The sequence below is a fragment of the Calliphora vicina genome, chromosome 1, assembly GCF_958450345.1.
Source record: "Calliphora vicina chromosome 1, idCalVici1.1, whole genome shotgun sequence".
NCBI lineage: Eukaryota > Metazoa > Arthropoda > Insecta > Diptera > Calliphoridae > Calliphora > Calliphora vicina.
In genome coordinates, this window is record NC_088780.1 from 128,469,600 (window position 1) to 128,483,160 (window position 13,561).

The following is a 13,561-nucleotide window of genomic DNA, read 5'->3' on the forward strand; positions in this document are numbered from 1 at the left end:
CAAAGATAACTCTCTGTATTTGGTGCAGGCTCGGATCCAGAGGGGGAGAAATAGGAATTGCCCTGAGTTGGTGGGAGCAAAAGTGTCCTATCTATTATGAGGTGCTGAAATCTGAACCTGTACCGAAAGCAACTGATTCGTTTAAACGCCCAGAATATGCAGCCAGACATAAAACCGTAATATTCCATCATGATAACTCTCAATCACATATTGCTATATCTGTTAGAAAGTATTTGGAATGAAGTGATTGGTATGTTTTGTCTCATCCGCGTTATAATACTGTTTGTTTTGATCAAAGTAGAACGCTCTGTCTGGGATACTCTTTACTTTGGAACATAGCATCCAATATTAGCTTGATTCGTTCTTGGCCTCAAAAGATTACCAGTTCTTTTGGCTCGGAATCCATATGATGCTGGAAAGTTGGGAAAAACTCATTGAATAAATTTATATTGTACAAAAATTTCAAAATAAAAGCTAAACATTTTTTAAAATCCCGCATTTTTAAGTCGTACACCCAATAATAAGAATGTTTTTAATATATTTAAAATTTTAAATATATTTTTCCATTACTCTTATTTATCAAATTTCCAGATATCTATTAAAATCATAGCAATTTAAAATTAAATCCTGTATAAATACATACATATTAATATTTAAAATTTACTGTTTAATAATACATATTTAAATAATTTAATTTAATTAAATTAATGATAATATATAATTTTATTTTAATTAGCCTTAACTACTTCAATTTTATTAAGTTTCTATTGATTTTATGTCTCTTTTTTTTTTGGTTAAACAGCGCCAATTCGTTTTATAATTTATTCAGCTCTAATAATTCTATGGGTTATTTTGTTTTTTTTTTCGTGTCGCCTGACATCAGGTTTTAATTTTGTTTTATATTATTCTTTATTTTTTCTGTTGCTTTTTTTCTATGTGTGAATTTTGAAACCTTCATCCAAATTTGTTTTAAAAATATACATATGTTTTTTTTTCTATAGCATTTATTAATATATGGTGATTGAATCAGAACAAAAAACATTTAACAATTTTTAAAATAAATTTTTCAAAGAACAATTTTTGAATGCATCACTTAAACGTCTTTTTAATTTGGCTGTAAATAAATATGAAAAATAATTATATGTAATTTATATTTGGATAAAAGTACAGTGCAGATTTAATATACAATAAATTGTAAAATAATAAAAAAATTTTAAATAAATGTCATTGTATATATTGCTTTCTATAATGATATTTACATAGATCACTACTAGCGGACTTTACTACGGCATACAATTTTTAACACATTTACCTTTTTAATAATTGTAAAATCCTTCTTACAATTCCTTAAGTTTCTAAAACTCAGAGATAGTTAATGTGTCTAAATTATATATTATGTCAATTTAATTTATTTTTAATCCTCCGGATAACCGTAATTCGAGTACTCTAAATCCAGTGGATTAATTAATTAATTCATGCTCCTAATTGTTTAGTTTATGTTTACAGTGCAAATATAATTTCTTTTTTGGAATCGTCAAAGCTCTGACACTAGTACTGAAAATTTTAGCCTGCAGCGCAATGAGGTCAAATGTAGAATTTGATAAAAGGCAGACAAACGGACGGACCGAAAAATTACCAAAACTGGTTCGAGCGTATTATACAAATTATGGCGATCATGATAACAGATGCAATTATGTACTGTTCTAAGATACCGTACTGTCCACCAACTATATTTACGTAGCAAAAAGCCGCGAACACCGCAACGAGGCTAAATGCCATGAACACATGAAAACTATGATTGTTGATTATACGATACCTGAACCTGTTTACGAATTAGGTTCTATGATAAAAATACCGGATAGATTTACTAATGTCAATGCTCTCCACATTCGGGAGAATGTAATCCAAACATTCACTGACGGATTAGGATCAGAAGATAACGTATGTTGTGGCATCTTTTCGGACCAGCTTAATCTGAGACTGTCTTTTATACAACCATACTATGGCAGAATAATTTAAGTCGGAAAAATGGCTATAAATGTAGCCGCGGAAAAATGTCAGTATCAAATGATATCGAATAGGTTTAATCTCATATTTACTAAAAGCAAAACGACTATTAAGTCTTAGTAAATATTGTGTACAGAACAATGAAAATTGTTCAAGAATGACGGAGAAGACATTCATCAGTTATCCTCGTATACGTTTCAGGACACGCGAAAGCCGGCATCAACATAAATTCGAATGAATTTCGACGTGGTACTGACATTACACTTATGAATGAAAAATAACTTTTTTTTTGAGAAATATCTCAGACAAGACATACTATATAGAGAACACGATTTACGATATAATCCAACTAAGGAACTCCTAGCGATTATTACTGGTCTGTAGGTGTTCATGTCAAAATGATAAGAATCCCTTGCAATGATTTCTGCGAAAGCTGTAATGACAAGGAAAAGGGGGAGTACAGTGAACATCTGCAACAAACACTTATTGACAAAACTTGTCTAGTTGGAGGTAATTTGGTAAAATCCACCTTTATTAAAGAAATAGGTTGGCTGGAGAATGATGAGGACCAAGAAATATAGGACAAATAGTGCGAAAGATGGTTAGCATTTGTTTGCCAATTTTAATCAGCGCTTGGGGTGTACCTCGCACTTGAGTAAATAATTCCGCGATATTCGTACATGTGTAAAGCCGAGGCAACGCAATGAGAGGAATTTCTGAGCGGCTAAGCAGTAGAAATTCATATGTTTTAATTTTTTGACGCTCATCGCGCTGACGCTCGCCTCTAGCCGCTCATTGCGTGGCCTCGGCCTAACGAAATAATCGAAGTATTGAATGGAAATCGTGGCTGGAGTAAATAAAAATATTTTGCGATCACGATTTTTAGTTTTATTGTTGAAGTCGCTAATTATAAAAGAAAATCGAAAATGAATATTTTTTGCCAGTTTTTATTATGAGAGATGTAAAACTATTATTGATCGCTAGCTACAATATTATAAATGTGCCTCACTAAAAAGTGATAATTTTAAAACTTTCACATTATTTTTATATTTTTTGGTTTTGTAAAATCGATTTCCGATTTCTAGAATTGTTCCTTTTAGTGAAAAAATACGACTGTTAAAGTTTTAGCTCAATCGGACTTTGCCTTCCCGTGCCGGAAGCGCCTCGAAGTTTTAAAATGACTACTACTTTTTCTCATTTTGACCTCAATTATTTTCTCAACTATTCTGGCATCTCTTGAACTTTACGCCATTTTGCAACATCTGGCATCTACTAGTTAATTTTTCATTACTAATCATATATTAAAGCAGAAAGTAAAAATCTGCGAATCCCAATTTTGATTTTGACTTGTCGCTTGTAAAGGTACTTACAGAGAAATATTAATTTAAAGTTTGTTGTTGCAATATTGGTAAGCAAAGGAGATGATGAACAATTTCGTGGAATCTCGCTTTAAAGGATAACACAGGTATATAGCCTTTTTGAAAACTTCAGGGCTCTTTCGGCAAGGGAAGGCAAAGTCCGATTGAGCTAAAACTTTTTCAATCGTATTTTTACACTAAAAGGAACAATTCTAGATGTGACCACTTAAAAATTTTAAGAAAACAAGTTTGCCCTTTCACAAAAACCACCCTAGGCTCATATATACTGCTTTAAATATCCGAGCAAAAAATAGAAATATTTAAAAAAAAAATTGTATTAATGACTTTTCCACTACATAACGGTTTGGAGTTTGAGGGCACATAAATTTATCGTAATTCACATACTTCTCATAGGTGACACAAACAACATTTTAGAAGAAACTTTATAAAAATATCGAAGTACTGTCGAGAACGTCTAGTCTTTAGTTCGTCTCAATCCATTTTTTTTTTTTTTTGGAAATTTCAAATTTGGCTGGTCATAACTTGTTAACCAAATTAGTTTAAATCCACCGACTCAATGAGTTTTGGAAAGTCATCATAGCAATAGTGTGAACATAATTTATTATTCATTGATGTAAAATTATTCTGGGATTTTACCATATGTTCGTCTAATTCTCAATTAACAGAAAAAATAGTGAAAAATAGTGCAATTTATGTAATTTGTATCAAACTTATAAAGTACTAACAGAAAATGTCTGAATTATTCTAATGTGATTATTTGTGAGCTACTTTGTTTGTGGATGTAAAAGTGAAAGTATAGTTTTGCCGTTAAGCATTAAATAAAATCAAACTCCAGTCTAAATTTTTTTTAAATGACATCATTAAATCTATATACGTACATGTGCCAAATAATAATATAAAAAATGGTGTTTTATTTAAATAAGAAAGGGTTCATCTCAGCAATTCTGTTTTGAAACTAATAATTTTTCTCGAACTTTTTGTTGAGTACTTAAGTATTTTTATTACCAAATGTAGTGAAATAACGATAAAAAATCATAAGTTTGTTGCTTTGAAATTAATTTTCACATTGATTTCTTTATATAAAAGATATATACATATAGGCAATTCCACGAGAATGACAACCACAACTGAAAAACAAAAACCCTTGAGATTTTTTTTTTCATGATGTTTTGAATAGGAGAAAACACTAAAATGTTACTATGTGAAAGTATTTTCAGATTATTACAGTATTTTAAGGGCAAAAATAATAGTTTAAACTGACTATATTTAATTTTTAAGTTTGACTGGTTTGTTTTAGGCTATGATTTCGGCGAAAACTATGTTCCCAATGAAATGAATTTGATTCTTATCATTTTTTTGGTATTTGCTAGTTTTGTTTTACTATATGAGAAAAATCTGTCACGTACGGTATGTCACGTATGATATTAAATTTTATTTATTATAAAATCATCCAAAGATCGTTTTTATTTAAATAACTGTTAACCAAACTCTCACAACAATAGATTTGCTTCGTATTCTGTTACGATGTGTGTACACTGAACCAAATTTGTTATGAAAATATCCTTCACTGGCAACACTTGTAAGAGTTATTTTACAAGTGTTGCCAGTGAAGGTCCGCTTTTTAATTTCGGTTTCACATATATAAGAAACTCACACATAGACGGTGCCCGCGGGCGTACTGCTGGAGACCAATGATTTAAATATAACGGATTGTAAAAGAAAAATATTTGGTTTAGTATAAGAAATTAATATAAAAAATAACCCCTCTCACGATTCCCATATTTCTTAAAATTACTTCGTTTTTATGTCACGTTTGATATACCCTTATTTCTTTTGATATTTTTTTGGACAAAAATTTGTCGAAAGAACTTTGTTATTTCTTCAAAATATAGTTCCCCCTGAATGGAACATAAAGACCAACTTATTTTTCAGATACTCTTATTTTTGCAAAATCTATTCCGCTCTATAGGCGTACAAATGTCACGTACGATGACATGCCTTGACAATCAGTCGAAAAACTGCTGAGACGATCTAAACGATCGTTTAAGTTACAAAAACGCACCTTTTTTTTAATTTTCTTAACGCTCTAAGTTGATCGTGAGTCTGTAAAATATTTTTTCTTATTTTTGTGGAAAAATATACTAAAGATGCTTTCCAAAACACGCAAGTTAATAAGAATTATTAAAAAATGAACAATTTATGCTAATGTTTTTAAACTTTTTCTTTTTTTAAAAACATACCTGACAATACTTTGCTTTAGTTGGGGAGCATCCTGACTCTAAAATGCAGTAACTTAGCCATTTTATATCTTTCAAAAACAAGAATCAAATGATTTTTAAATTCTAAAGAACATATGCCCAAGGGTGGGTCAATAATTCCGTGGATTTTTGGAATTTCGCGGCTCTTAACTGAAAGGGCTACACTGTACCTGACATCATTTCGTACGTGTGCTTACAAGGCATTATTTTTTTGCAGAAAAACCATACTCCAATAAAGGCTAAGCTTGATAAATAGTATGGGAATAGTATGCACTATCAGTTTGAATGGTAAAAAAGTGGTTTACTGAATTTAGTTGTGGCCGTACAAGCAAGAGATTGTGGTAGCCAAATGCATCTCACATGCTCAGTGGTTTAAATTTTCAATGATCATTTAGGGTATGAAAAGCATTCCGCAAGATGTCTACCGCGTTTGCTCACAATCGGGTGCTTAAAAAAAGGGTACACACATCTGCAGTTTCCATTGCAAACATCCATGACTTATATTACGAAATGCTCGTCCTCGTCCGCACTATTATCCGGGCTTCGCAACGAGTGACTATTTCTTGTTTCCAAACCTGAAGGAATTTCTTGGCGGAGAGAGAATTGACTCCAACTATGAATCATCTCGCAAAAAAATAACTATTTTGATGACCTTGTCGAGGTCTTATCTTATTTTTTGGAAGAGATAAAAAGATTGGAGAAACTATGGACAAAGTATGATGCAAATTAAAAAAAGTTTTTATTCAAAAACTTGTGTTTCATTCATCCTCGTATTATGTTTGCTAATTTGCTACTTTAAGCATAACAACGAAGTGATGAAGAAAAACTACAAATATTTCCATACTCTATGCACTCCAATAAAACAGAACTGCTACATGAGACCCGCTGAATATTTTGTCCGTTCCCTTTTGTATCACTGTGTAATTTTTATTACACTGTCCAACAAATTGAGACATTTTGATTGGAACAGAATATCGACACTATAATTCTGAAAGGACAAGTAAATAATTTTTGTAAAATAAATTTGTAGTCCAGCTGGTCTGCGTTTTGTTTTCAGTGGGTCAAAGTTTTAATTTTATAATCGAAAAAAAATTTTGTAAGTTAATGTCTGAGAGAATTCTTATTGCCAGAGTTATATTGTGGAATTTTATGGGGATAACTTTTGTGGAAGATCCTCTCTTTAGGGGAGAGAAAAACGAAAAGTTCCTTTAAAAAAGACCATTTAAGGATTAATAATTTTAAGAAAATTTTTACCGGACAATTTCACTAGGGGTCACCAAAGATACCGAAGTTGTAAATACATCCCTTTACGCTTAATTAGCAAAATTACACGCCACCTTTGGTTTCACATTTTTTAAAAAAAATCGCCATTAATCCATTTATGATCCAAATGAGATGAAATTTAAAAATATAAATATTCTTTGAGAAGATCTATAAAAAACATGCATACGTATGTAATTTATTTCTTTTAGTTCAAGTGATACTAATTTTTTTTAATTTTTTTTCGATTTTTTTCGTTTTTTAGATTTGGCGGTAGGGTCGACATTTATTTTAGAATAAAGGCTATATTTTTGATAAAATTTTGAATAAATATAAACAACTTGCTAACATTTATCTTGTTACACGCATCCAAAATTGGAACATGTAAAAATGGCCGTATTTTTACGTTTTTTCCCAAATGTGAAACCCAAGTTGGCGTGTAATTTTTCTAATTAAGCGTAAAGAGCTTTATATACAAATTTGGTATCTTTGGTGTCTTTGGTGATCCCCACTGAAATTTTCCGGCAAACATTTCCGTAGATTACTTTAATCCTAAATGTCCTTTTTGAGAGGACTTTTCTTGATTTTCTGAAAAAGGGTCAAATTGACTAAGAGAGGGGCTAGGGTTAAGATCTTGCACAAAAATGATCACCATAAAATTTTACAATACAACTCTAACAATTAGAATTCTCTCAGATATTAACTTACAACATTTTTTTCATTTAGCAACCAACTGTAAAAAAACTCAGACCAGATGGACTATAAGTTTATTCTAAAAATTGATTTACTCAACATGCGCTTTCTGAATTATATGGTCGCTATTCTGTTCCAAAAATGCTGTTGAACTCTGTTATTTATTTGTTTATGAATTTTTTAAATTAAAAAATAAAATTTATAACAATATTTTCTTCTACATACATACCACTCACTACAAATGAATGTTTTGTGTAATTCATATGAAAATTATTTACAAATGTTCCAAATCCAACCACAACCACCTGAAATTATATGGACAACATACAGAGAAAGAAAAAAAAGATAGAAACTTACCGTGAAAAACAAAACCATTTAATGAAAACAACAATGTGTTTATGTTTAATGTAGACATCAACAACATATACAAACATACACATACATAAAAACTAATTTGGAGTTCTAAACACGCACACATATACATACAAAGTAGACCTGCCCTTAAAAAGTAGATTAACTGATGAAAATTTTGAGGTAAATCGGATAACTCGTGCTGAAATCTATTAAAGGTTGAATGTCGAGTGATAAATATTCGGAATGTCCAGTGATAAATAACCAAGTTAGTAACATTTTTCCAGGCCATATGTTAAACAGAAACGCCATTTTTTTGTATTTTTTACCCACTGTTTAGCATGCAAAAGTTTTGTAGATAACTATTTTCTACATGGGAATGTAAGTAGGTTTTGCTTAATATATGAAAAGAGAAAACGAGTATAACTTAGCTATTTTTCATTCGAAATTAATGGTTGATAAGTTGTTAGACATTTTCTCCAGAAGTTCAGATTTATTTCAATGTTAAAGCACATTATTTAAATAGCTAAATTTTTCTTAAATACTCAGGAAAATTTAACTTGTAATCGTTATCCGATTGTCCTTAAATTTTGTAAATCTAATACACCCACACATTATGATAAACACCGATACTAATTTAAATACATTAATTACACACACATGTAATTGTAGATGTTGTAGCTGTTGTTGTTGTTACTGTGTTATAATTAGACATGTAGGATACACTTAAATAATGAGGAAGGAGAAAGATCTGTTAAGTTGTTTGTTTTTGTTTGTCGTTTAAACTGTTGTTTTTGCTAGAGTTTACTAGAGCAAGAGAAAGAGAGAAATATTTCCTTTAACGTACAGTTTCCTTATAGATTTATAGATTGTTTATGAGGTCAGGCAAATAGAGAAGGAAAGTGATAGAGTTAGTTTGAAAGAGAACTTCTAAAATACATTCAAAATAAAAAACATTGATTATTTTTTAGTTTATATAATAATTTTTATTGAATTTATTTTTTTATTTCAATTTTTTAATTTTTTTAATTTTCAAAGTAACAATAATTATTCAACATTATAATTTTTTTTATTTGTTTTTGGTTTTGTATATAACTTTTACATGAACATAATTATTTTGTTTGTTTGTTTTCTGTGTTTTTTTTTTCAATAAATGTTTTAAATGTTATTTCATTTGTTGTTGTTGTTTTTGTATTTTTGAATCTTTAAATATATTTCAATTTGTTTTGCTTGTTTGTTGTATTATTAAATCCCTATACTTTGTTATGTTAATAAATGTATATATAATTTTTCTCTTCTCTCTAAAATTTTAAAAATAATTTTCTTTATGTTCTTCCAATAACATATAATTTTCTTTGTTTTAAATTTTGAAAATAAACTCGAAAAAATTATATTTATAAAACAAATTTCATAATATTTTCTTAATTTTTTTTTTGTTTTTTTTACAATATGAAAATATTGTTGTTTTTTTTGTATTTTTAGAACATGAGTTACTTATTATGTTACTATAATTATATTATTATTATTTTTTAAATATAATAATTATTGCTAAAGTTCTCTTTAAGTAATTTTTTTAAGTATAACAGAGAAGAAACAATAAAAATATACTTAATTATGCTACTAAGAGAGTGTTACAAGTAGAAGTAAAAAGAGATTTTTAGGTTTTAAGGGTATAAATTGAGAAATTAGTTGATAAAAAAACTAATAACAATATAGTAATAATAAAGAGAAATAACAGGAAATAAGTAAATAACTGTCATTATTATTATTATTATAACTTTTGTTAGAGAAGATTGTGAGAGAGAGAAAGCTGTTAGTTTTATTATTTAAGGGTTACCAGCTGGCTTATTGAAATTTTAAACAATATTGAAGACCTTAGTTCATTAGTTGTATGTTAAGAACACTATGAAAATGTCTTGCTATAAAAAAAGAGAAAGAGATATTTGAAACTCTTTTTAATTTTTTAAGTTCGATCAAAGCTTTGCAAGTATATTGGCAACCCTAGCTACATTATCATTATTTTTATCTAAGTGAAGCAAGAAACTTAATAACTAGAGCCATTTTATTTCAATAGAGTTTAAGTATATCATTTGTTTGTATTGCAAAAGAGTGTGAGAAAACCAGATCTAGGATCAATATAATGTGTGTGCGAGAGAGAGTCAAAGAGAGAATAAGTGGTTTTGATTTATTTTACAAAAAAAAATATTGAAACTCTTTTTAGCAGTGTTGTTTTCTGCTAGTTCTCAGATTTAGTTTAAGACAAATGTTTTTCTTACAGAAAAACAAGTCAAGGCAGTTTAAAACTGAGAACTTTTAAACTCTAAATTAGTAACTCAATTAAGCTTCTTTAATAACAAAAACTTATACACTTCAAAAGCTTAAAAAAAATCCAGAGATAGAGTTAACACAAAAGAGTTAGTTAGAGAGAGAAATAAATGGAAAAAAGGAGTCTCAAGAGTGGCTTAAGAGTTATATTACACTACCACATGTTAAGAGTTTTTTTTATTTACAAAAAGTAAAGAGAAATTTAAATTCAGATATTTAAATACAAATGTTCAAAACATTTACACAACTCTTTTTATATGATCGTCTTTTTTTGTTTAGCGATGGCTTTAGCTATTTTTTTAATATACAAATATTTAACAACAAAAATTTTAATATATATATATTTATTAACAACCAAATTTATGTTTAACAAAATTTTATTTAACTAAAATTATTTCAAATAATCAATTAACAATGAAAAAATATAAAAAAAAACAACCTAAAAAGCTGCTGTATCTGGTTTATTACTTAACAAACATATGTATACATAAATTTACCTAAGCATTTTAGTTAAAAATTTATAATAATTTGTACATTAATTGATATGAAAATAGTAGATTTTTTATAAAAAAAAAATTAAGAACTAAACAATTTTTTAGCTGAGATTTTAAAGTGTTGTAATTCATTTACAGAGACAGAGATTTATGTTGGTACACTGTAAAAAAATCAGCTGTTGTTTGAAATTTTGATGTTGATTTGAAGTATAAATGTTGTAAGTGTAGTTAGTTGGTAAGTGTGTTGTAGTAGTTACAGTAGATTTTATATTCGATTTACACATACATACACACACATCAAGAGAGTAAGATTAAGTTTTAAAGAGAGAGAGAGAAAGAGAAAGAGAATTAAAGAAAACAAGAGATTAAAATAGTAAAACAGTGATATAAAAATACAGCAAATATTTATTTGTTTTTTATTAATTATATGTATGTAAATATATATGTAAATACATACAATGACATTTAGTTTAAATTTTTTTTTAAAATATTTAATTAATTAAAACAATAATAAAAACAACATAAAAAAATTATAAATAATACAATAAACATGCTCTTTATATACAAAAATGTATGATTGTATTAAAACTTTTCTAAATTATATAAAATTCGCCTAAAAACTAAAGCCTTTATAAGAAACAAATTTATAATTCTTAAAGCTTTTATATTTATAAATTCTTCTTTATAATTCAAGTTTGTAAGTAAATTCCTTTAATATAAAAGTTTTTACTAAATTGTAAATTTGTTTAATATTTTTGTGTTTAGTTCTTATTTCTGCAATTTAATCTTTAAATTATTTCCTCAAGTGCTAGTTTTTCGCATGCTGTTTATGGTTTTTTATTTTATCTTAGGTGCAGTTGTTTATTTTTGTTGTTGTTGTTTTACTATGGGGCAACTTTTTAAAACTATCACAGCTTATTGCACACATTTTATCTATTTCTTAAAAAATGCTACATTTAATTAAAGATCTCTCTGAAATTATTTATATGGATGTTTGGTTTTTTTCTATGGTTATTATATTTTCTTTTTTTTTAAACTATTTTCTTATCACAAATCTGCTTTAGCTATTTGTAAATATTTCTCAGTATGTGAGAACTATTCATATATTTTTTGTTTTCTGCGGTTGAATTCATATTTACAAATGTTCAAAGTCTGTGTTTATTTAATTTTTTTTTGTTGTGGAAAGTTAAATGAGAAACATTGCATTTCTTACAGTGTAATATGGAGTAAATTAAAGAGAAGATCAAAGATTGGCTGTAGTAATGGAGAGAGAGAGGTTTTGGTAGAAATTAAGAACTGTTTTAGATTAACAAAAGTCTGTGATATAAAAATATATATTTTGCAGGATAGAATTGATGTTATTTTCCTATTTCTATTTCCAAATTCAAATTTAATCATAACTAAAAAAACGTGTAACGAGTAGCCCTCAATCCCAACTTCATATTTACGGAAGCGGGTCTTATATGGGAGCTATGACTAATTATGGATCGATCATAATTAAATTCGGTATATATATATAAAACTTATTTGGAGTGAAATTTGTGTAGATACCTACATAAATTAAACATTTATGACCGATAAAGTCCAATTGCGGAGGACATTTGTTTGGGGGCTATGTGAAATTATGGACCGATTTCAGCCAGTTTCAATAGGCTTCGTCCTTGGGCCGAAATTATATCGAATATCTTATCAACATTTTATTTTGCGATCCTGGTTGACTAATCGTAGGAAATACCTATATACATATATAGGCCGGTATTGCAAATTTTATTTTGGATGATCTGAACAGCTAATCGGATACAGCAAGATATTCATTGCAACATAGTGGCAATGTGCGCTGTATCGAACTCTGAAGATATCTGTTGTTTTTTAAGTAATATACCTTCTTCTTAAAGGTGCACAATTTTAGATGTAACAAAAAGTTTACACCGATCAATAGATCGTTTAAAAAATATGAAAATGTTTTGCATATTTTGAGTCTAATTAAAATATTGTAATTTTTTGTATAATATGAACGTTAAACATTTTGAAATGATGAAGAGCTATAAATATTTTTAACCAATATCGGGAGACAATAAAAATTCCAATAAATCTGATAAAATTGCAACTAAAAAAAATTGTCGTTAAAGGTGCAAAACCATTGCATTATAAATATCTGATTAGTCAAGATATGTTGTTTTTATAGGTTAAATAGAGCGATAGAAAAATTACAGCTTTTGAAAGATTGAAAATTTTGTACCAATTTTAGTTTAAAAATATGATATGTTATGATGTAATGAAATAATTATTGAATAAATTAGCAATTGAAAATATAATCAGTAATATTTTTTAATACAATAAAAAGCTTTTTCTTAACAAATAGCATGAGTAAAAGTTTTATTAAAAATTATATAAAATTTACTTACATTTTTATTAAAATCATCAATACCAAAGATTAAGTTTGTTAACAAAATTTCATATCTCAGAGTACAAAATCAAAAGAAGAGAGAGAAAAGAGTTATACAATTTTTAATAAAGTTTAAAGTAGTAGTAGTAGTAAGAGAACTCAAAATATAAACCATAACTTAATAGAGTAATTAACAGATTAGCAGCTGTTTACGGGAAAGGAAACAAATGTTTAATTTAATTTCACTTAACTACGTTTTAGTTAAATTTTTGTTTAATAATGCAATTCATTTAAAGGATTTTTCAAATTTATGTTAACAGCCTAAGTAATGCTTTGTTGTTTTTACTAAAAAATTTCGTCTGTATTAATAAATTTATTTTTTATTAAAGGGTTTGGATTTGTTTTTGT

At 27.9% G+C, this 13,561-nt stretch overlaps 1 protein-coding gene across 1 annotated transcript in view; it reads right to left on the reverse strand.

Annotated features, from left to right (window-relative positions):
• Positions 1-1,000: 1,000 nt before the first annotated feature.
• Positions 1,001-13,561, reverse strand: part of cpx (complexin) — a 339,534-nt gene continuing 326,973 nt past the window's right edge. The window contains exon 4 of the mRNA XM_065515806.1: positions 1,001-1,114. Within this exon, the coding sequence (XP_065371878.1) occupies positions 1,053-1,114 (62 nt within the window). The 3' untranslated portion in view covers positions 1,001-1,052. The remainder of the gene's footprint in view (positions 1,115-13,561) is intronic.